Source organism: Acipenser ruthenus, chromosome 11 (genome assembly GCF_902713425.1).
Source record: "Acipenser ruthenus chromosome 11, fAciRut3.2 maternal haplotype, whole genome shotgun sequence".
Classification (NCBI taxonomy): domain Eukaryota; kingdom Metazoa; phylum Chordata; class Actinopteri; order Acipenseriformes; family Acipenseridae; genus Acipenser; species Acipenser ruthenus.
In genome coordinates, this window is record NC_081199.1 from 4,872,444 (window position 1) to 4,896,159 (window position 23,716).

Here is a 23,716-nt window from a genome sequence, read left to right on the forward strand (position 1 = left end):
GCAAGCTTTGGAAACATTCGGTAATGTCACTGTGTAGGATAAAATAAAACAAAAAACAAGCCCAAAGAAAAAGAAAAGAAAAGAAATCTAAACATGCCTTTACACTGTACAATCCTTACCACCTGGCCCTCCATTAAGCAAAGTGGTGGTTCTGGCAGGGAACTCACTTTAACCCTTAGCTCAAATCATGTAAACATCAAGCATATTTTAGGTGCTTCCAAAACCAGATCTTCAATCGAAAAGCTAGCATCTTATTTGTCCTTTTCGATAAAAAACATACATCCAATGATCAGCAAGGAAAGGATTTATAACTTCACGCAATCCATTACGCCCCTGCTGTGTGCCAGAGTGCGCCTTCTCCTCCTGCACAGCACCTTGGTCTAACGGGGGAGGGCAGCTATCCTGGGCAGGGGCTGAATGTAGTGTCAAATATTAAAAAGTGTAAAATGTAAAAGTGTTGTCTAGGCTATGTTTTAAAAAAGAATTTATCACATGAGTTTCCTGACTCAACTATATTCAGCTTTCATCTGACAACCTCTAAATAGCTGATTTAGAGGCTCAAGGTTGGTTTCAGGGCTATTCTCTTAACTGGGTACCATCAGTCATAAGCTTACAATGTTATAATGTTACGAAATAATGATTCACTGCCATTCCTTCCAGCCTCAAGTACAGTCCTTGGAATCAGCAAGAAGTCATTACTTTGGTAAATATAAATACTGTGCAATATAGTTTGTTTAACTTAAAGCTCACCACTAATAAAGAACTGCACATTTTCTGCCAAATAACTTTGAAGTGAAGAGTACAATTGTTGTTTTCTTTCTTACTGTGCAAAACTAAAGGATTGACAATGCTTACCAAAATAGGATTGCTAACACAATAACGGGTCTGTGACTGCCGTCTGTATACTGGTATGACCAGAGCTGGCTCAGAGCCCAGTGGTGCGGACATGGACACACTACAACAATGTCCCTTTGTCAGCATCACTGACGCAGTGCCTTATATGTGATGACCTTGCTTGAAATAGTCTGTGGTCATTTTTCTGGGTCTTACATTAAATGCATTTGTCTAAAAAATATTATGACCTGGGTCTCCCGAGTGGCGCATCCGGTAAAGACGCCTAAAGTGCAGGAAGCGCCCTATCGCCTGGACGCAATTGGACGGCGCACAATTGGCCTACAATTAGAGAGGGCTTAGGTCGAGTCACCGCGGGGGTGGCAGCGGTGAAATAATAATTGTGCTTTCAAAATGAGAATGAGTAATTAAAATTACTCATTCTCAATTATTATTAAAAATAATAATAATATTTTGGATAGGAAGCGTACTCGATTAACAGCAGGAGCTCTGCTTAGAGTTCCATTTCCCCTTTTTGAAAAATGGATTCCGGAGTCATTGTTTAAGAACACCTGGACTGTCCCTGTTTGCCAGTTCATTTATAGGCCTTGTTTTTACATAAAAGCTGTGGTTTAAACTCAGCTTAAACAGCTCAGTCAGGAAAAGAACGACATTTATTAAAGCTTAGACAGCAAATTCTACGTTATACCATATTTCGAATGGATTGAGGTAAGATATAAATATGGCTTCTGAGTTTTGCTGCTTTACCCCGACTTCTCTCCTCTCCTTTAAAAGACCATTCAGTTGTTTCATAGAAAAACCCTGTCAATTAAATGAATGCTACTATTAACACATTTCTTGGTTGTGATTGAGATACACGAAAGACTTAACATGTATCAATTGAATTTTTAAAGGAGAGTAGGAAAGTCGTCGGAAAACAACGACAATCAGAAGCCCTGGATATAAAGTCCAGCTGATCATGATTGACGGATGTTCTGGTAACGGGGGCGCCTAATGAAGGTTACGGTTTTAATCTGGTTTTAAAGTAACTCCCTTTCCTGACACATTGCTGCATTCCATAAAGGTGTTTATTCAGTGGATAGTCAACCGAGGGGGAGTGTCCAGCCCTCTACTGAGAACATAAAAGCGCCTGCCAACAGTACAGACGCCAAAGTCAGCCTTTTTATACGCCCGACTCTGTGCAATCCTCGAGATGGCGATCACTCGGACCAAGGCTTGTTGCGGTGTGTTTTTAATTCTGCTCATTGTGACTGTGACCGTTGCTTTGATCGCCACTTTGGTTGTGAAGTCCAGACGCTCACCCAAAGACAGGAATTGCTTCAGGTATGCTGCTGTGGCTGCTGACTCGGAGGTCTGTTCAGAAATCGGCAGGTAAGTGTGTAAAGTAGAATGTATCTGTCCGATAATACGTTCCACTGCACAACACCGTGGTGCTGTATTCATGCAGTACATCTGGTCAAGCGCTCCACTACCAGACCCGCTTTGGAACGAACCTTGAAAGACTTTTAGTGATCTGAGTGTATGCTTTCTTACCCCCCTTGTCCTGTCCCGCATGCTGGTTCAAACATGCGCAATCCTTCAGGGATCTTTACAGGAAATAATGGTCCTGTGTTTGTTTTAAGAATTTATTGACGAAGCTAATTATTAGCTTGCAAGTTAGTCTGTGCAAAACAGAAGGTGTCGGCAAATGTAATTGTTATTTAAAGTGGAGGATTGGAAACTAGAACATATAGTATTATAACGATCTCGCTCTGAAGCATACCGCTGTACAAAAGAGTCGGCTCTATTGCAGGAGCATATGTCGGGCTTATGTCTTCAAAGATTGTCACCTACCAGTCCTGACCCCCTACCCCCGTGCACGCTACAGTATGTTTGCACCGCTAATAAGAGACATGCTAGTTTTCCTTTGCATGTGTCGCATTAAAAAGATATTGCTACTGCGATGTGGATTTTTTGGGTTAGGTTCTGATTTTTATCACTACAGTACTTGGAGCATTTTACTGTAGTGGTATTTGTAGGGTCAGTCCTGGGAGATCTCTAATCTGAAAGCTTCCGTTCATTAAGAAGATATTCACATGTGCTAAGAATTTATACAACAACAAGAAAAATCAATGAAGATATTTGAGCTTGCTGTAGTGGTTTCTAGCGAGGTGTTTGTAGCGTTTTCCTACCCAAAAGTTGATTTTGAAAAAAGTTAGTAATACCGGGCTCTCTTCACCTAGCTTTAATGCCATTTAAAAAACTGTGTTGAAATAAACCACGTGCCAAAGCTTTATGAATAGAGGCATTGTATGCATTTGAACAACATGCTGTATTGATTCAGTGACGTATTTAAAAGTGCTACTGTGCTTCTGTTGCGCCTGATGAAACGAACTGAGCACAGGTCTACATTACAAAGACCACATTCTTTGCTATCGTTCTCTTGTTTAGTATAGTAAGCAATCCACTTGCCTCCATGTGCATTTAAAAAAATGCTACATGAACACGATTAGTATAATCCCAAATCCGCTCTTCCCTAGTCTACAGTGACCTTCCGTGCCGTGTATCCTGGCGCTGTCTTCATGTAACACTATTCTGCATGGTGCTCGTAAACTGTGCTGAGCGATTCCAGCTGTAACATGTTACAGGCCTATGTGGGGATGCTGGTGACGGCTGTATAGTTGCCAGTAAAACTTTATTTACACTGAAAAGCCACACTGCACCTCTTTGCAGTTAACAAAATGTGTATAATATATATATACACACAAAGAAAATACCAGGTAAGTTCAGTTAATGAATGGGGTGCAGATGGGTTAAGAAGTCCTGTGCACGAGCCATGTGTTTTATTAAACCCTTTTGAAACCTCTCCAAGCACGACATGGAAACCGACTTGCTGCTGAATGATTTAAGTAGCCGACAGGAAGACTTCACTGCACAAAGAAAAAATGCGTTGTTTTTCTCGTCCCTTTGTGTTAATGCTGTAAGATGAACGATTGTTCAGTTAAACCATTACACTCGGAGCCCATTGGCAGAGTCCTTGTTATGTAGGCTCCTTTTCTTTATATATACCCACTGCGTGGCATAGATTTTTTTTTTATTAAACTTACTTTTTTCTACCCTCTTTTAAAAAACAGTGTCCATAACAACCAGACCAAGTCGCTTCATATACATTTATTTTCTTTCCCAAATAGAGCAGTTAATTGCCCAAAATGGTTAGAGTAATGCGGTTTCCTTAATGTCAGTAGTAAACGTATTCAGCATGACTAGCTGCAAGTTTACATATTTATCTATCCCACCATTCCTGCTGCAGCCAGTCTGTGGATCACGATAAGCATGTGAAACTGAGACCTGTGATAAGGGTTTGAAAGTACAGTAAAAGCGATACAAACTTTCAGTGTCTTTCCTTATTTACCTTGGGCAGAAAAGTTTGGTTGGTTTTTATAGCACTATTTATTTTAATAGATGGGGCATAGCTTTTTAACCTCCATTGTACCGGTTAAAGTGCAACCACACAGTAGGTTAAAACTGAAGTGGGTGAAATTTATTCTTACAATAAGACACACAGACATTCTTGCTTCAAAACCATTGGGGCTCGCAAAATGCAATGACGTCAAACTACGTAAAATGCAGTTCTGGGAGAACTCGTATCTGTGTGCTATCAAAGATCTTTATACATTTGTATACATCTTTGGTGCTATGAAGAGTGAACTGCAATGAGCCGTCTTTTGCAGTGATATGCTGTATGTGGGAGGTTCGGCAGTAGATGGCGCCATTGCAGCACTGCTGTGCACCTCGTTGATGAATCCACAGAGCATGGGCATTGGTGGAGGAGTGATTTTCACCGTTTACAACGCCAACGGTAAGTCGACGTGCTTGATTTACAATGTTTTATTTATATTGTAATTGTAAAGAAAGTAGGGATAATGAAAGGGGGCGGACTTGCAACCTTATGCAACAGAGAGACTAGTCTCCTGTCTGGAGATGAACAGCCCTGTCAGGTCTGACTCCCTTGGAAAGGAAAGTGTAGCTAAATGACCTTGTGGTTTGCATTTGAATAGGATTGTACTGCAGTGGTTTAGAATGCATTAGTAGTGTGTGTTTTTTTAATGCTAACTTCACTGTTCATAGATGATGTAATAGAGTAGTGTTTGCATCCCCAGAAGTGAGTATCAGGTTGGTATATAATGTATCGGCATGTCAGTTCGGCAGTTTAATAGTTAATGAGCGTGGTTAATGATGATGCAAGCATCCACAACAAGAGAGAATCATAACAGGATAGGATATTAAACATGTAACAGATGATGTATTGGAAAGAGATAGATACAGAATCTTTTACAGTTCCCTGTTCTGCATTTCAGGTACAGTTAAAATCATAAATGCACGAGAAACTGTCCCGAGAAACGTCAAACCCGACCTGTTGGGAGAATGTCCAAAGACCTTTCAGTTGATGCCAGGTACTGTAACTGTCCAATCTGATTAGAAGCATCTTTTTTATGACAATACATGGCTGTGCACTAGATGGCGCTGCAGCTCCACTCTATATAACACATCTCTATGGCATTAAAAACGGTTCCCTTAACACAGACTTGTTAGAATGTAACATTCCCTGGTTTTGTTACTGCAGCACCTTTGATCCTCTGTTTGTCCCACGGCAGGCTCCAAGTGGATGGGTGTGCCAGGAGAGATCCGAGGCTACGCAGAGGCACACAGGCTGTATGGCAGGTTACCCTGGAGAATTCTGTTTCAACCTGCCATCAAGCTGGCAAGACAAGGCTTCCCCATCCCTGTAACACTGGGCTTGTACCTCAAATATATTTCAAGAAGTATTAGAAATTCATCACTATGGTAAGGATGTCGACCATACAAGCCTCTTGCATCAGGACATCTGAGGCTTGGTGGTCCAGTGGTTAGAGAAAAGGGCTTGTTACCAGGAGGCTTCCGGTTCAAATCCCGGCTCAGCCACTGTGTGTGACCCTGAGAAAGTCACTTAACCTCCTTCTGCAGCAGTTGCGATGCATAGTTACTTACAGATATTGGCATATCCAGACAACGTAATCAAGAAAAATCACACAGACTCAGTTTACTGAAAGTTTAACGAATCAGAGTGTGTGTATATACACACACACATACACACCTTGTCTGTACATACACACCCTGATTCATTATATACTCTGCGAAGGATATATATAGGCACTCCTTCGCTTTATTAAATGATCAGGCAGCTACAGACAACATCTGATCCTAGCCCATAGACAGTCTGGTCGGTCCATTGTCTGTACAAACTAACAGCATCAATTTTATATAGAAAAATAGCTAGAAGTGTGTCTTATGAGTCTTCTAGTGCTCACCGCTACGTCCTAAAGCAAAAGATGGATGAGCTTTTCAGTCTGTATCTACGAACTTTAAAACAAATACTAATCTATTCTCTTCTCCTTTTATAGTGATTTTCCTTCACTTCGTGCATCAATAAGACTTAATTAAACTTAAAACATCTGGCTTTTTAGTCAGCCCTTATTGCTAAAATTGTAATAATCTAGTTGTACTGTTACTCTTCTAAAGTTAATAGTATATGATCTCATGCTCCCTGCTTTTCTAATCCTTCAAATATGTGAGGTGATTAAAACTAATAATACATGCTTTGTGTACTGCACGGTTCTTCTCATTGGTTTAGATGAGCGTTTATGAAGAGAGCTGATTTTTGATATACAACACCTGCTCTGTCAGTTACTCTGGCTTTGGTCTAAAATATATTTTCTTTCTCAGCTAAAAAAACGTAGAACCATAGAGTCCTTTGCAATTTACAGATAATCGGAGAGGCCCTACTTTTTTAAGTTGAGAACTTGGATAGGAGAGCTCCACATGCTGCAGTGCCCGTCCACTTCTGTGTTAGCCCTCAAAACATTTTCCATACTAAAAGTATAGCAAAGTGTAATAAAGCACAGTGAAAGCATGGCAACGCATAGGTAAGCATTGTAAAGAAAAGCGAGGTATGGTAAAGCATATTAATAAACATGGTAAACTATACATAGTGTAGCCATGGGGGGAAAGCTAAGTAAAAACTGCACAATTGCCATGGTAAACTGTTCTAAGGGAGTGGGCATGTTGGTAGTCTTTAGAGTAGAATATGTCTTTGAATGTTCTTGCTAATCCGGTACTTTGTTTTGTGCAGTGCGGTGTTCTGTGATGACAAAGGGGAAGTCTTAAAGGAAGGTCAGATAGTTCGGTACCCCAAGCTGGCCGACACGCTGGAACTCATTGCTGACCACGGGCCCGATGCTTTCTACAAGGGGCCACTAGTAGAGGCAATGGTGCAAGACACAGAGAGCCAAGGTAACTCAGGACTGTATAGTACAGACAATGAGGAAAGCAGTGCACCACACAGGAGGTCCTAGTCACTGAGCTAAACAACGTTCTTGCCCACGTTTCATTTGGGTTTTTTTTTTGTTTGTTTCTTTCAGTTTTTCATTGCATTCTTGAAAAAGTTCCTCATGGCTCACAGCAATATTCTCTACTGAAGACCCATTGAAACATGCTTCTGGGTCCCTCCTGATTGTTAGTCTCACCTTGCTTACCTGCAGACAGCTGCATTGTGTCTGAGGTCATTGCTGCGGCTGACGTGTTGTTTTTAATTACATGGAAACAGGCACAGGTGTTGAAGATCAGACTATAATCAGATTAGTCTCACTTGCTTACCTTTTAATCTGATTCAAAATGCCCTTGTGACGAACTACAGTGGAATAGCGAGTGAATATTGTTCTGAACTATGCTGGGTTCAAACTGATCCAGTGACGAGATCATTATTTCATTTTGCACAACGATTATTCGAGACACTTCATGTCAAGTGTAACCAAAGTAACATCAATAAAAATGTTTTGACGACTAATTCTGTGCATTTTACAATATAAAATCCAGTTGCCATCCCTTTGTAATGTGCAGCATGTGTTTTTCTCCTTGTTTCTGTACACTTCAGGTGGAACTCTGACTGCTGAAGACTTTGAAAACTTCAAAGCCAAAATCCAAGATCCCCTGCAAGTTGAGACGGGTGGTTATTTACTATACATGCCACCCCCGCCAGCAGGGGGCGCCGTTCTCAGCTTCATACTCAAAGTCATGGAAGGTACTGTGGATGAATACCTGCTAGTATTTGTGAAGATCAGTAATAGAATGGACCTGATTTTAAACGGCACACACAAGTTTAATATTAGTCACTCCAGTGCAGTATATGTTCCAATTTTTTCTAAGTGACTGTTAGACCCTCTGGATTTGTATTTAAGGGTGCATGTTTATGCTATTTTTTTCTATTGGAATATAAGATGTAATGACTCTCCTCCTAGCAGCTGATGAGTTAATAATCCTGACATCAGCATAAGGTCTGTACTTGTCTCTCATCTATAGAGCTTGTTCTTCAGTTGAATGGTTAGGCGTTTGTCTTTGAAGCATATAGTTTGTGGTTCACTTCCAGCCCTTGCCTCTTCATTCAATTAAATGCACTGAGATGCCAATTCATTACAAAGACCAGACATTTTTTTTTGCTGCCTGTCATGGTAATTTCTATAACAACGTGTTCACATCAGCATAGAAATTAATTTGTTAAAACAAAGGTGTTTCAACAGTTGCCCCCGTGTCACATGTGTGGGGATGCATTTTTGCACATGTATTGTTTGAAACCCTGCTTCCCAAGGAGCTGCTCAGAAATGCGCTGCGTCTCTTTTGTTTCCTTGCCTCTCCTCCAGGGTTCGGATTAACTCCCGACTCTCTGAAGGGAGCGAATAGAACCCTTACCTACCACCGCATCATCGAGACTCTCAAATTCGGAAATGGCCAGAAGAGAAATCCCAACATGAGTGCTGAAGAAGTCAGTAACTGATCAAATATCTGCAGTTACAAGCTTCAAATCTTTGGGATTTGTTTTTATTTGTGTTGTACTCTTAAGGAAAACCGAGAATAACTCATTTCATCATTTACGTGTCTAAACTGATATTGTATTAATGACTTCACTGGTCCGCTGAGTTACTTTCCCTATATGGCGAAAGTGATCTGCCGTTTTCCCTGTACACTGTACTGGTCTGCAATGTTAAGAGCTCTTTGACTGATTCTCATTTGTTTTGTAAAGGTCCAAAACTTGATATCTGAAGGTTTTGCCAATCGTGTTAGAAAGCTGATCAACGATGACCGCACCCACCCTCTCCAGTATTACTCTCGCTCCCCTGGCAGGGACTCTGTGGGCACCACACACGTGTCTGTCCTCGCGGAGGATGGGAGTGCCGTCTCTGTCACCAGCACCATCAACCACATGTAAGCATCACAAGGTTTGCTGGGAGTATTTCAGCTCCTCCCTCGGTTTGGAACGCCCTATCGGAATGCACATCACTGCAACCCTCTTGCCAATCACGAGTGCTGTAGGTCAGCAGGCGGCCACAAGTCCTGCTGTCGTATTTCATCCAATGAACCTGAGCACAGGAGAAAGGGCCTCTGTCTGGACCTGCCAGTAGAGGGGGCTGTAGCCTTCTTTTCTGTGGGACCCCAGTTAAGATTAGGTTACCTTGCTGTAACAGGATGGAAGCGAGCATCTCAACCACTATGCAAAAGAGCCGGGCTCGTCTGTATTTCTCACCAGCAGGGGGCAGAATCTGTAACAGCAATGCATAACACAACAATGCCTGTTACTCTGGCACAAGTGGGATTTGAACCACTGTTGGTTCACCCTCCACTCTAAACGTTGGACCCATAGTTAATTCCACAATGGTGGAAGTTATCATTGATCCAAGAAATCCTGAATCGTGAATATTTGTGTAAATGTAATAAGGGAACTTTAGCGAAACGTGTACTGCACTGTGTCCTCAAAGTGCCACATATTATTTTTCTAGCTTTGGCTCAATGGTGTATTCTCCAAAGACGGGTGTGATTTTCAATAACGAGCTTGCTGACTTCTGTGGGAAAAATAGAAGCATTTTGCCAGGTAAGCTTTTTATTTTCTTCTTTTTTGAGAGTTATCCTGCTGTACAATAAACTAGTATCAAACTGAAGATTTGATATAACCCATGGGTGACCAGAGCTACTGACAATCATTAAAAAAAAAAAAAAAAAAATGTAAAGACAACAGAGGGATTGTTGGTAGTGTACAGCAGGAGGCTAGCAATTCCATTGAGCCCAGGTGTGTTTGTCCTGTTGGTGTTCACTGCTATTCACTAGCTCTTGGTTCTTCTTATTTCAATGTGTTTGTCCTGATGCATGATGTTTTATTTTCAGGAGAACAGCCTCCTTCATCTGTAGCTCCCCTCGTGTTTGTCAACAAGAGCAGAAACTCCATGCTGGTGATCGGTGGGTCTGGAGGGAGTATGATAACCAGCAGCACTGCTCAGGTCAGCTACAGCACATGATGGTTTCTGTTCACTCGTATCCACGTGTTGTTCTCTGCTCTATATAACTACTCTTGCTTATTGAAAGCTGTGTGGAGCTCTTGTCACAGAATAACTGGAATGTGTCGTATAATCAAACCCATCTCCTGTTTCTGAACTTTATCCCAGGTTATCATGAATCATCTCTGGCTGGGCTATGATTTGAAAGACGCAATAGATGCTCCAGTGTTGTATGTGACCCCGACGAACGAAGTGCAGTTTGAGAAGAACTTCAACACGGTACTCTCACAATGTGTCTTTTTTGTGTGTCTCAAAAAGCAGATTCCACATAGCAAACTAATGAGTTTTAAATGCTCAGGGGGTGAGGGGAGACATTCAATTCAGTCGTTGTTTATGAAGACCAATAGAGTTTGATAGTCATGACATTTTTCTAGACAGTTGTTGGTTTATTTAATTACAGGGTAACACACACTGTAATAACACAGTAGTTACACACATGGTTCTGTTACAATACAGCAGGAAGGTGAATTACAAAATGAAATGCTGGCAGGACTGTGGAAAGTTGCTGGCATATTTTGTATTTCCACATGTGATTCTGTGTCTACGATGTATGTCTTGCAATTAGCACATTTTTTTTCTGAATGAAAAAAATACTAATTAAACATCTAAAAGGAATAAGAAACAACTCAAAATCCAGGTCCCTGAAATAAAATCTAGTTTGGTCACTTTATTGGATGTGTTTCTTGTTCCTGAAAAAAATAAGTGCTGATGACGAATTGGATTAAATAGCTCTGAGATTAATATGTTTTTGTTTTCAGACTGTGAAAGAGGAGCTGAGAGCAATGGGCCACACGGTGACAGAAAGCGCTCACTTTTTCAATGTGGTGAATGCCGTATCAAAGCAAGGGGGGTGCATCGCTGCAGTGTCAGATGCCAGAAAGAAGGGTGTTGCAGCTGGATATTAACAAGCTGATACCTGCCTGGCTCCATAGACCAGGCTGCTCCTAGAAAACCAAGGCCACACTGCATGTGGTTTTGCAAAGGTGTGAGAGGTCTATGTGGCACACTGCCTTGGTGATTAGCCTTCTTCCCCTGGAAGCCTGAGCTCATTGGACAGTCAACATCACAAAACCATCAACCAAGTTGGAATAATTACCATCTGGCAAGGAAATGGCAGAGCTCCTGCTGTCCTTTACATCCTTGAGTCATTCATGAGCGCCAACAATGTGAATTCAACGCGTGTTCTATTATAGGATCCATTTGGATCAGACCCAAAATGTGTACATACTGTACAGTACATTGGCCCATATGACAATACAGGCTGGCTGTTATCAAGACCAGTGTATTCTAGAGTTTAAATGCTGAGATACTTTTAATTTGATGTATATTGTGGAGAACTGGGGAATATCTGGTAACAGACCTACAGTCCCATGTACACACTGTACTGTGCTGTGGATGTGTGCTGTTGTGTTGCTATATCGCTGTCGCCTGTATAGTTTCTTGCAATGCAGCTTGTTAAAGGTGTGTCTCTACAATGATTTTGTGAGCATCCTGTTCTGTATCTACTGTAGTACGGTATTGATTGAAATATACTGTGCCACTCATTGTTGACCTTTCCTTTTGGGGTATTGCCTCCTGAAACCCACAGCTAACTGCAACAGCAGACTCGACCCACAGGCAAAGGGGCAAGTACATTGGGACAACCCATTCCCTGGGTATCACATGCTAAAGAGGCAGAAGGATCTCGGGCAGAGTTTGTTAGGATGTGTATCTCGTACAGTTCATTACATGTTGCCGCTCATCCTCTCTACCTTCCAGCGCTTTGATCTGGGATTGATGCTGCTTGTTTTATATGCTTGTCTTTTAATGTGTAACTGTCTCTACTTCCATTCCTTATTACCTTTGTCAAGCGAAGGGATTGCGCCACAGAGTTTACCTACTTTTATTTGTTTAAATGTTGATATGTTTGTTTAAATGTGGGTTCATGAACACAGTATAATATCCCATTAGTATATAGAGTAAGTATACAGTTGTGTTGGATAAAGGTGAACAGTCCATCTTGAACTGTCAAAGACAGCAAGCTGCAACCCCCTTCCAGCAGTGTTATCGTATCTCAAAGACTTTTATTTTTGCCCCAGACCATCAGCTGCTTTAAAATCAAATTTCTTTGTTTTAAAAAAAAAAAAAAAAAGGTAGGACTTCTTAAACGCTTGAGTTGCGTTTACTTGGCATTTACAGCCCCTTTAAGTAAACATGTCCGAGTTGAGAGCACTTTCCAAAGACAGACAGTCTTGTCCAGACACTCTTTAAGAGGGAATGCAACCCTGGCATTACATTGAAAAGAACTTCAGCTATTTGACAGTGTGAGACGTGCAGAGCGTCCCTGAGCTACAGCGTTCCCTCCTCTCACTACATTTGTCTTTTTGTGCTTTACTGTTGACAACTACAATTAAGTTCACATGGACTGATTTAAATATGTAGATTGTAATTTTTATACCTCATTGTTTTTGTACATGTTAAAAGGATTTATTAACTGCATATGTACAAATTAGATGATGAGTCCATATGTTTTATTTTCTTTAATAAGCAAAGACTGTGCATTTATTATAAACAGCCTCACAGTTTCAGTTATGAATTGCTGTACTTGCATTTAGCATGTTTGGTTCTCATAAGGTACTTAGGAATGCTGGCTTGCACTGGAAAATAATCTGAGTAATGAGTAATGCAAACCCGCAAGTCCTGATAGTTGCCAGCATTGCAAGCCGATTCTGGTAAAGAAATCCCCGTTCTGAGCGTGCCCTGCTGCTGGTCCTTGTCTTGTAACTGAAGCCGCTTCTCAAGGTTTTGCAGCTGAGCCGGTGACAGGGTCTTCAGTAGCCCGCAGGGTAGCCCCCCTTCCTGTAGTCCGACTCTGCGTGCAGTTCACTGTCGTGTCGCACGATGGCTTGCACTACCGATTTGAGGGGAGACGGCTTTATCTCGTGGTGCTTCAGCACAAGCCCTTCTTTTATACTCTGAGAACACAATCGCACATGTAAATTAGGACTTGGATTCAACCTGCTTCTCACCACTAAACTGTTAAGACCCCTAATCATCTAAACAATGGCAGATCTTAATACCACAACCCTAGCTGATATTGTGCAAACCTCTTTCCCCTGTATTATTGATTGTGTTTAGTGATGCTAATAAAACAGTCAGTAACACATTAAAGGTGTCAGTATTCAGATCTGCTCTGCTCTGTTTGGATCATTAAAAGAATGTGTTGCCGTTGAGTTGTTTCCTTTTGTGTTTGGTACAAAGAAAGGGTGTCCAGTTAAATTAATATAGTCTCCATACAAAAACACTTTAGGATTACGATATAAACCTTTTACTGTGGTTGAGGTGCAGTGCAGAAAACTGGGTACAAAAACACAAACAGACAGAAACAAAAGATCATGTGAGATGTTTGCTTCAGGTGAGTAAGATTGTCAGTTGAAATACTTCTCGACACTGAACTGCTCAGAAGGACTGCAAGCTCTCCAGCTTGTAAAATAGCAGATGGTGTTTTGTGCTCTGAACACAGCTGATGAAAGGGAAGCAGAAAGTAGAAAGGGTTTGTAAAAGAGAAGCAGCCCACCTTGTCCATGTCCTTTTCCAGCTCTGTAATGTTGCGCAAGAGCTGGTTGTGCATTCGGGATGCTGCTACAGCCTTTCTCAAGTCATAGTCAAAAAACAGCACGTTCAGTATTACCTGCAATAGAAATGCAACTTTAACAAGCTTAACAAATCTCTGATTTATAACGCTATTTAGATTTGTATTTTATATACAAGCTACACGTTGTTTACAAGGTGCTAGTTTAAAATTCACAGGATTTAAATAAACTCTTAATTCATTCAGACAGTAGCTGCTGGCTGCAATAGTCAATTCAAACAAGCAAATGTTGAACTGCTATGGTTAACTCTACTTACCTTGGAAAATGAACTATGTTCTAGAGTTCAGGTTATATGCTGTATAAAAGTTATGTTCCAAGTCTCATGGTAGATAAAGCTAAATTCCTACAGCAGTATTGTAAAACTGGCATACAAGTTCCTTTACTAATTAAAGATGTCACATATGACCTCCTACTGCTGCAAGTAATAGCAGGGGCATGGATATTTATAAGAATAAAATGAAATAGTTGAATAATTATATAGCAGAATGATTTTAGAATTATTTCAGTCTGTGAAAGGTCAAAGAAAAGCAAGCAAGTCTGGTATATAAAGACATAGCAAAGGAATCTAAGAGCACTAATTGGCTCCGGCTGTTTGCTCACCAGTGCCGTTGCCGTGGTGATTCTTGTTCCCCCAGATGCACCCACCACCATCTTGACGTTGTTGTTTTTGTCAAACACAATGGACGGACACATGGAGGACAGGGGTCTTTTACCTGACAGTTAAAAAAAACATTTGTATATGATCTTCATTTTCAGACTTGACGAGAACATTTAAAACCGTTTTGTCCACTTGACTTATTTTATATAGTTATATGTATTGAGAAGATTATTAAAGCATAACTCGATACCTTCAACCTTGCCTTTTCTCTTCTCAGATTTTAGAGGAGGTTGTACACTGGCATTGTTATACCTCAAGCTGGGTTGAAAACCCTGCTGCCGCTGGTACTGCGTTTCCATGTTCCAACCCCAATTGGATGCCCCTGATATTTTTCTAGCCCATTTTCAAAGCGGGACAAGTGGAAGTACGTCACAACATTGACCAATCACATGACAAGTGGGCATAAACATTGAATCCACCTCCAGGGTAATCAGGTTTCTCTGTGCTTTAATATTCTTGTACCAGTAGTAACAAAAAGCTCCAAACAGATGTGTCCATCCTTTTGGTTTTGTAAACAAAGGAATGTGGCCTTAGCTGCACTACTTGCTGGGAAAGAACCGGCAACATCCGTCAAAAACTGGCATTGCATGGAAACAGAGTCTTATCACTAAACTCGGGGAAACTATCAGTGGGGGTTCAGGAGCACTATGGGAGAATCCGGATCAGCAATCCGTGCTCACAGAAACAAGGTATTATAATACTCTGACTGCACATCACCTCACCTGGCTGGATTAAGTTGCTGGAAGGAGGCACCCCGTTATCGTTTTCGAAGACGGGTAAACTGAAATCAGCCATCTCGTTGTTAAATAGTATACCAGACGTTCGGGAGCGTACCTTCGACCCAAAGCTATAAAAAAAACAATCCAAAGAAACACAAAAAATAAGATTTTAGAAAACATTGTTTTCCTTGTCTTCCTGTATGCTACTTCACTTCACTAATTTTTAAGATAAAAAGAAAAACAAAACTAAAAACCTTTTTTGTCAGACGTTTCAAAAGGTTTGGACAGACTTAAAGTTTCATTAGCTTAACTCAGATTTCATGAATGGATGTGTTTGTAGAATCACAAATATTGTTTACACACAGCTTAACCCCACTCCAAATATAATGTTATGTCTTACAGTGAAAAAATGATAACAGCTGTTTGTGACTCTTACTAGAAGTTGATGGTGCTCGTAGCTGCCACTGCACTCCCATCTTCAGCTACAACTGAGAGGTGTGAGGTCCCATGGTCATCAGGAACATAGAAATCTGGACTGTAATACTGGACAGGGTGGGTCGTGTCGTCTGAGATTTTACTCCTTATATCATCAGCAAAATAATCAGAGGTCATATTGTGTATGAGCTGCCGAAAACAAAGAGAGAAATAAACTGAATCAATTTAAAATGGACAAATCCAAATACAGTTTAACGCGAGAACTCTCAACACTTATTAAAAGAAACGTATACAAATATTGGGACTAGAAGTCATGAAAGGAAAGGCATCGCCCGTATAGTGTGGCAGACGGACGGACACAATCGACATGTAAAAAAAGAAGACTAGCAGGCCATTTACATCTGTGATGTTGAGGTAGCGCGGGTCTCCCAGCATGCTTCGCTTGGCGTATGCAAACCGGAAGGCTTCCAGGATCCGATGGTAGGAGAGGATTTTCTTCTCTGTGGTTGACACGCTGTCTTTGGAGAAGTTGTATCCTGGGATGAGAAACACAAGGTTTAAACACTTCACTGGCGTGGTTTTCAAAAAACTTATGCAGGTCTAATTAAACAGTGCTGTGCCTCATGCTTACTGATCAATAACTTCAGTACAGCCAAGTTTCAAAACTGCCATTCAAAGCAAGCCCGCGATGCACCGAAAAGGTCACCAGTGATCATGTTGCTAATGCTAATAAAGGTGATGGATTCTGTCCACTGTTTAGAAATGGTGTGCTGGTGATGAAAGGACTGTAATGTCACAGGCAGATTTATGGAGAATTCATAAAAGGACTCTGGGAGGTACATTTCTGACTGGGGTTTTATGGCCAATTAGTGTTCCATTCACCCATTCAGTCTGCAAAGCTTCATTAAGGATGTTGTAAACAGCCAGTTAGGAGGATTAGGGTTTGTGTCTGAGATCTGAGACAGTGCTGAGGGGGTGGCAGTGGAGCGTCTCAATTAATCATTTCCACAGAGAGAAAGGAAGAGAGAGAGAGATGATGTGCAGAGCTAGCCAGCGCCATTCAAAAAGGATGAATGAAACGGGAAGGATCACAATCGCAGTACAATTGGAAAGGGGATATTTACCATCCAGTATGTTTAGGATGAGCCCAAGTACAGGACCACTGGAGGGGGCGTCTGGGACACGCAATTTATATCCTCCGATATTGATTTGTAGCGCATTCTCTGTCAGTTCAGGAAGATAGCTTCGGAGGTCTTCCAGAGTTATAATCCCACCTGTAACACAGGAAGTACCAGCCTTCAAAACTACAGTATATACACACCTTCTAAACAGGAGGAGTCGTTCTGGTCTCTTAATCAATGGTGCATTCTGGGAGTGTTCTGGGCTGTTAAAGAAACATTCTGGAACAGCTTCATGAATATTAGGGGTGTGTCGTACTTGTGCTTTAAACAGGAAGTCTCTTATACATGCTGTACAGAAATCATGCTTCCTGCAGAACAAAGCAAAGGGATGATCTTGCACTCGCTGAAGACTTGAATTAAGAAATAATACATAGCATGTGTCTGCCTGCTTTACCTGCCGCTTGAATGTCCTTGACTATCTGCTGTGCCAGAGATCCATTGTAAAAGGCGTTTGGGCCTTCCTCGGCTATAATTCTGTAGGTTTCTGCTAGCTTAGGAAATGTAATTGTGTCTTTTTCCTTCATGATTTTTCCCTCCGAGTTACAAAATACTTCACTGAAACAAAAAGGAAAATTAGGAACATTGCTAGACCAGGGCTTCTCAAACCCGGTCCTGGGGACCCCCTGTGTCTTCTGGTTTTCATTCCAACTGAGCTCTCAATTACTTAACTAGACCCTTAAATGAACTGATCATTTGTTTCATTAGACCTTTTTACTTGTGTTCAGCTCTTAAACACTTACTGATTTCAGGTTAGCTGTAACATTTTAGAAGTAACTTGAAATCTGCAACTTTGTAGGAGCTGGACCAAGTTTGTGAACGCCTGGCTTAGACCCTCAAAACATGCACGTGATGGATATATGTGATTCTAACGTGCTCTATTCTAAAGTACAACAGGATACCAGGCAGCACAAGTTTATTATAAAAGATAAATCTGTAAGACTTTAGTACTTTAGTTCAGGGGTGTCCAAAGTTAGCCTTTCCACTCCTGATCTTTGTTCCAACCCTGGAGTAGTTCATTATATACTGGTACCTGTTAAACCTGGAGTGGAATGGCCCTCCAGGAACCGTGATTGGACAGCCCTGCTTTAGTTTCTTTCTTTGATTGGGTGTTTAAAGTTATGTTTCAAGGTTTTACTTACAATCCCACTGGGACTCTTACCGTAGAGAAACGTCTTTCTCGATTGTCGTCTTGGTTTGGTAGATGGCGTCTGCCAGAGCCTTGCTGACTGGGAACCCGTTCTTCGCCAGTTCAATACTGGGTTGGAAAAGCTGTTTCCATGGTAACCTGCCATGACGTTGGTGTGCCACCTGGTAGCCCCGTATCTCACCTGGGATAGCTATAGAGAGTCCACCTGCCACCAACAAACAGGTGCAAAGACAGAGGTCAGAGGTTGAGTTTATTATATGCAATTTATTGTCAATATGACTCAGAATTGCTCTCATTCACACCATGCAAACACAGATCTGTTGCCATGACCATGAGATTCCTCACTACATTCAGTAACACGTTACATGAAGTGTCTTTAATTACTGTGTATTTACGTAGTAGTTACTTAAATATATGTGTACTTACACATACTTACAATGTTATTATGCATAGGTACAACGTACTATTATGTGTACATAATGTACTATTTCATGTATTATGCTACTGTCATGTATTATGCACTTTCCACTGTATTTAATGTATTACGCATTGGTTTTTTTTTTTTTTTTTACTGTATACCATGTATTATGCATTTCTCTGTATTTAAAGTATTATGGATTTTCTTGTTGTTACTGCATCTTGTAAAGCGCTTTGTGATGGTGGTCCACTATGAAAGGCGCTGTATAAAATAAAGATTGATTGATTGATTGATATATATAACACACAAAGATTTACACATTAAGTACATTGTAATTATGTGTAAGTACACCTGTATTTACCAAGTAACTACTATGTAAATACACAGTAATTAGAGAAAGTGTTACCCTACATTCATATAAGCGAGTAAGAACAACCTAACAATGCCAAGCACTCTTTACCTTTCTTGGATAGTTCTGTGTTGTTCCCAAACATGTCCTCTGATGCATTCCTCGGTGCCGTTTCTCTGGAATTAATAGTTTCTGTTTTGCCTTTAAAAAACAAAATAATAAAAAAAACAGGAATCAGTACTCAGAGAAAGAAATCCGTCCCTATCCCTTCAGTGTAACCCGTTTGTTTCCGTAGCCCTTACCTGTGGAGGCATCGTAAATAGTTAAGAAGAGCCCTCCTCCTATGCCTGCACTGTGTGCGTTCATCAGCCCCACACACAGCATGGCAGCAATAGCAGCATCCACAGCCGAGCCCTTCTGTTTGAGGATGTCCCTGAAGAGAGAGTCATCTTAAGAAGGATTTCCCTAACCCGGATGTGAAAATCAGCTCCTTCTATTCACAGCCATGTCAACTGCTGATCTCAAGTGACAATGAGATGGCTCCAGAGAGCTGCTGCTCTATACTGCTCTGAATGAAGGCATAGCTTGTTATGGTAATGGAGAAACGCTTGGATTAATGCTCTTGTAATACAGTCCTTTTCTCACGGCTCTTATAAACGTTTACCAAGGTATTTCTGCCCGTTACTGTACCATGCTTTTCCCACGTTTATAGCATGCATTTACTATAGTTTACCCTGGCTTGCGATGCTTTTTTTATTTGCTCTACCACACCTCTCTGTGCTTTACAATTCTGTCACTGTACTTTATTACACTTTGCTGTGCTTTTACTGTGAGAAACTTTTATAAGGGAGTCATATCGGTGCACCTTGTCATTCTTATCAAACAGATTTTACAATGCTGTTCCCAATTCTCGAAATCAAATTTCTCTAATTAATGTATTATTGCCTACTTTTGTTAGTCTTGATCTATCAATTAAATACATAAATGTTTTCAGAATTATTCCCAGTACAGTATGTACAGGTGCACGTGATGATGAGCTCGCTGTCTTGTTGTATGGTGCTGTAACGCTCATCTGAAAGACCTTGTTGTTTGTTAAGTGTTCTTTACATTTGGCTGAGGACACAGCCCAGGTGGTCATGCATCTTCCAGCTCCTGCTGGCATTCCTGCTGCAGCGGAAAGCTCATACTGATCCACACTGGTAAGCAATCTGTTCCGGATTAGCCCCCCACTCACCCAGCAGGGAAGAAGGGTTTGAAGTCTCACCTCCCGATCTCCGAGCATTTTCCCGCGTCCGTTGCCACCGCAGCTCTGGAGTAGGAGTAGACAGACGAGGACGTCCTTGAGTCCAGCCCCAGGAAGACGCCCAGGAAGACACAGAGAGCCGCGAGCAGCAGAGCCACCAAACCAGCAATGATAAGCTTCCTGATCATTGTTCTGATTGGAGAAAAGGAGAGCAGGAACCTCCTCATTCAGTGGCACCGGGATCCATGCAGTTTAGAAACTCCAAATTCTCTCTCCAAACCATGGTCATGCTTAAATTGGTGGATAAATCGCCTTCTCACGCCAAAAATCAGAGCAAATGGACCAAAAACGAAGCCATACCTTATGTTTACGAGACTTCAGCAGTGAATATCCCATTTCTATTATAACTAAAGGCCGTAGTAAGCAATTTTTTATCAACTGAGATCTGCTGAAAGTACCCTAGGGAAGCTTCTTTGACCAAATATGAAAAAATAAGACTACAGTACGAGGGGTTTAGAGACCTCTATAGTCAGTGTTTTATTTTTATTTTTATGACACAATTTATTCAACATTTCAAATTATTGCCATTTGACTCATAAAATGACAGTGCTTTATAGTTTAATTTTAGTATAGTTTTAAGCTAATAATATCGACGCTACTACAAATTTTCAAGAAATAAATAAATAAAATAACAAAGTCCTTGCAAAACACAGAAAGATATTTTTTTCATCCTTAACTTCGTGTTTGGTCATCAGATAGCTGATTGCTTTAAGCCTAGACTTTTCTGTAAATTAGTAATAACCAGGGGCTGCTCCAGAAATAATTCCTAGCTGGGACTTAGGCTGTGAGTAGTGGAGCCAAGGAGAATATTGTGGCTTCTAAACTCTGACAACCCAGAGCAACCTCATCTTTGCTTCTGTAGCAGTTGTGATCTCTGAAGTCATTATCATGACTGACCTATAAAATAAATACATACATGGCTAATGTAGCTGCTCCTGCATATTGTGCTGTATTCCTGTGAGTGCTTTATATGAGAAATATACCTACACAGTTATCCTTTATTGTTAGTTTAATATAGCTGTGTGGTTTGTAATGTATGCAGGTGTACTGACTTTATTCACCTTTGTTACTTTTGTTATTAATCTTGTGTGTTGCTACACCTTGTGAGCCTCCTTGGTCACTTTTTAAACCATGTGGTACGGGTTTAGCCTATACCAAAAAAAATACACAGCAAATGTTTTGAAAGAAATCGCCTTCATCTGTCTCCATCGATCAGAGAACCTAAGACCCCTTCCCCCCTGCAGTTAAACAATCTAATAAAAAGTACTGACTAAGTCATTGCTGAGCGTGGAAAAGTATGTTCCAGCTTGCCTCAAAATCAACAAGTGGATCAGTCAACCATCTGACATCAGTTTTCCACAAATATGTGACTGCCACTGTCAAACCCTGCTTAAGCTGGTTATACAATAATCACACAAAACAAGACACAGCTAGCCTGCCACACATCCAGAAAACCTGTGCACAAGCTGGAACAGACCCTGTTCCTTCATCTTTCAATACTTTGCATTTTGTACCCAGAGGCACCATGCTTTTCAATTAGCATTGCCCTGTGTAACATTTTAAACCAGATACATGTGTAACAGGGCTTGAATTGGCGAACATCGCGAGCAAGCAATTTAACCGCCATGCATGAAAGCCAGGCTGTTATAGAGCTTTTAACCTCATCTCGTCAACAGAGTTCGGAGTCTGTAATGGCAGTGCATCACACAACACTGCCAGTTATGCATGGAAATATAAAGCTTTATAATTATGGAATAAAAACCACCACAGGATTTAAAAAGAAAAAAATGACATGGCCTAAAAATAGAAACCTGCATTCTGAGCAAGGCCCTTCATATTGAGTGTCTCAGGCTGCATAGAGGCTGCGACGGATCTGTCCTTGCAATTGTAATAGTGTGAAATTGCAATAATGAATAGATGGAAATAAATCTAAAACTGTCTTCTGGAAACCTCTGGATAAGCCTGGAAAAATAGGAGGATGCACAGAATGAGATGAGATGAGATGAGGTTAAAAGCTCTAAAACCACATTGCATTGTGGGTAAGACTGTTGCCTGCGGGGTCGCGGGGTCGCTGGTTCACACCCAGCCTCTGCCCTGTTACAGTAGCTTGTCTGATTGGACTGGGGATTCCCTATGCTTCAACAATCTGTCTTTTCTAAATTTCACTTCATTCCACGGCACAAACGTACATCACTTTCCAAAGTTACAAGGTAATTCTGTGTTTGTTTTTTTTTAGCAAGATGCTGTATCCACTTTTTGATATGACTGAGAACATACAAAAGCCTAAGCTCTTTAATGAATGCACATTTACATCACACAGCGCTGGCATTGTGCTCTGTCTACATTAACTCCCGAGTTCCCAAGCAAATTCAAGTGCACTTCATGTCATTGGTATAACAACCTGGTAAATGCCTGGTTATTTTCTAATGAACAATTGATTTGCCATTTTTGGAAATGGCCACGGACTTATAATGAATTTCAAGCAGAACCCTTTAGGAACAGCAGCTAACCCACTGAAATGAATTTGAACAACCAACACACAGTACAATCAGAATTACTTTACTCAAAAAGTTAACCCTACTATACACAACTGCGTCCATTAGTTATCAACCACTTGTTTTTCTGCTTATTTTTTCTTTGCACAGGTGCAAGTGCTTTTTAAATCAGACTCACAATCATTAAATTAAACTGCAACTCCCTGTGTAACAGAGAACTGAATGCTCCCTAAGAGTGAGTTTCCCTTTAAACATTCTCCCAGTGTTAAGGGTTGTAGCAGGGCGAGGTGCCCTGTACATTGATTTGTTTATTTTATTTTAGAACAGGGTTTCCCCCTCCACCCCTATTATTTTGTATTTATTTGTTTGTGTTTGTTTATGTATGTATTATTTAGATTTGTCGGCGAAGCGCCGTATGTTTTGTTTATAAATATGACGGCGTAGCCGAATGTTTGTTTATTTTGGTTAGTAGCGTGGATGGGAAACCCCATCCACAGTAATTGAAAAACTCGTGCAGATTGTGGCCTAGGGGCAATGGACTAATTACTAGGCAGTTAAACCCCTCGGCCACGGTATATAAGCCTGCAGCTCTATGCATTCGAGGTGGGTGTTAGAGAGGAACGAGAGGAAAACGAGGAAAACATAAATTTAAAAAGATACAGGAACAGTGAAGGCTACAGCCCAGCCTTACCTGTATTACTTATTGTATTTTGTGTTCGAGATTTGTTTTGTTTACATATTTATTTTCGCTCTGTGAGCAAGTTTCTTTTTGTTTAAATCTTTGATTTATTTTTGATTTGCTTAATAAAAAACGGCGGCCAGCAGCGTCTTTCTTTCTTTAACTGCAGTCCCTGGTGTCAGTGTTTTACCTTCCTGCTTCTGCCGTGACGTCACCGACTCAGTCATCCTGTCACATGTGGTGTCCTGCGTGGGATTGCAGCGCCTCCTGGACGCAGGCAGAGGATACTGCAGTTTTTGTTTTGTTTTGTTTTTTTCTCGTTTTTGTTATTTTTCTATTTCGTTTTTTATTTATTACTTGTGGAGAAAGGAGAGTGAGGAAGGAGAATGGGAGGAAGAGCTGCAGCAGCTGCAACAGCAGCAGGCACAGGAGGAGATAAGCTGGGAAGCC

At 41.0% G+C, this 23,716-nt stretch overlaps 2 protein-coding genes across 5 annotated transcripts; one reads left to right on the top strand and one right to left on the bottom strand.

The window, feature by feature from the left end:
- Positions 1-1,199: 1,199 nt before the first annotated feature.
- On the top strand, positions 1,200-13,462 carry LOC117427105 (glutathione hydrolase 5 proenzyme-like). Of its 2 annotated transcripts, XM_034045483.3 has the most exons (13): positions 1,201-1,560; positions 1,916-2,223; positions 4,563-4,690; positions 5,190-5,285; positions 5,487-5,676; positions 7,001-7,161; positions 7,802-7,948; positions 8,565-8,686; positions 8,945-9,126; positions 9,699-9,790; positions 10,081-10,193; positions 10,359-10,469; positions 11,009-13,462. In XM_034045483.3, the coding sequence occupies exons 2-13, from the start codon at positions 2,045-2,047 to the stop codon at positions 11,153-11,155; spliced, it is 1,668 nt and encodes a 555-aa protein (XP_033901374.3). In that variant the 5' UTR covers positions 1,201-1,560; positions 1,916-2,044; the 3' UTR covers positions 11,156-13,462. The 2 variants fall into 2 exon arrangements, with proteins under 2 accessions (XP_058888991.1, XP_033901374.3); XM_059033008.1 differs by lacking the exon at positions 1,916-2,223 and having other exon boundaries at positions 1,200-1,560.
- Positions 12,370-23,455, bottom strand: LOC117973376 (glutathione hydrolase 1 proenzyme-like). Of its 3 annotated transcripts, none has more exons than XM_059033007.1 (12): positions 20,054-20,569; positions 19,092-19,222; positions 18,901-18,990; positions 18,035-18,227; positions 17,270-17,430; positions 16,819-16,968; positions 16,094-16,230; positions 15,696-15,883; positions 15,263-15,387; positions 14,483-14,595; positions 13,807-13,920; positions 12,370-13,204 (listed from the first exon to the last, which is right to left on the bottom strand). In XM_059033007.1, exons 1-12 carry the CDS (start codon positions 20,257-20,259, stop codon positions 13,061-13,063), a joined length of 1,752 nt encoding a protein of 583 aa, XP_058888990.1. In that variant the 5' UTR covers positions 20,260-20,569; the 3' UTR covers positions 12,370-13,060. The 3 variants fall into 3 exon arrangements, with proteins under 3 accessions (XP_058888990.1, XP_058888989.1, XP_058888988.1); XM_059033006.1 differs by lacking the exon at positions 12,370-13,204 and adding an exon at positions 23,279-23,455 and having other exon boundaries at positions 13,464-13,920; positions 20,054-20,224; XM_059033005.1 differs by lacking the exon at positions 12,370-13,204 and having other exon boundaries at positions 13,464-13,920; positions 20,054-21,445.
- Positions 23,456-23,716: the final 261 nt, after the last annotated feature.

Bases quoted from the DNA above. Each gene is read 5' to 3' on its own strand.
- LOC117427105 (XM_034045483.3), top strand. From the start codon at position 2,045: ATGGCGATCACTCGGACCAAGGCTTGTTGCGGTGTGTTTTTAATTCTG. The intron at 4,691-5,189 runs GTAAGTCGACGT...TCTGCATTTCAG, and splicing joins CACCGTTTACAACGCCAACG to GTACAGTTAAAATCATAAAT. The intron at 10,194-10,358 runs GTCAGCTACAGC...ACTTTATCCCAG, and splicing joins TAACCAGCAGCACTGCTCAG to GTTATCATGAATCATCTCTG.
- LOC117973376 (XM_059033005.1), bottom strand. From the start codon at position 20,259: ATGAGGAGGTTCCTGCTCTCCTTTTCTCCAATCAGAACAATGATCAGG. The intron at 18,991-19,091 runs GTAAGGGCTACG...TGTTTTTTAAAG, and splicing joins TATTTACGATGCCTCCACAG to GCAAAACAGAAACTATTAAT. The intron at 15,388-15,695 runs GTAAGAGTCACA...TTTTTTTTATAG, and splicing joins ACGAGCACCATCAACTTCTA to CTTTGGGTCGAAGGTACGCT.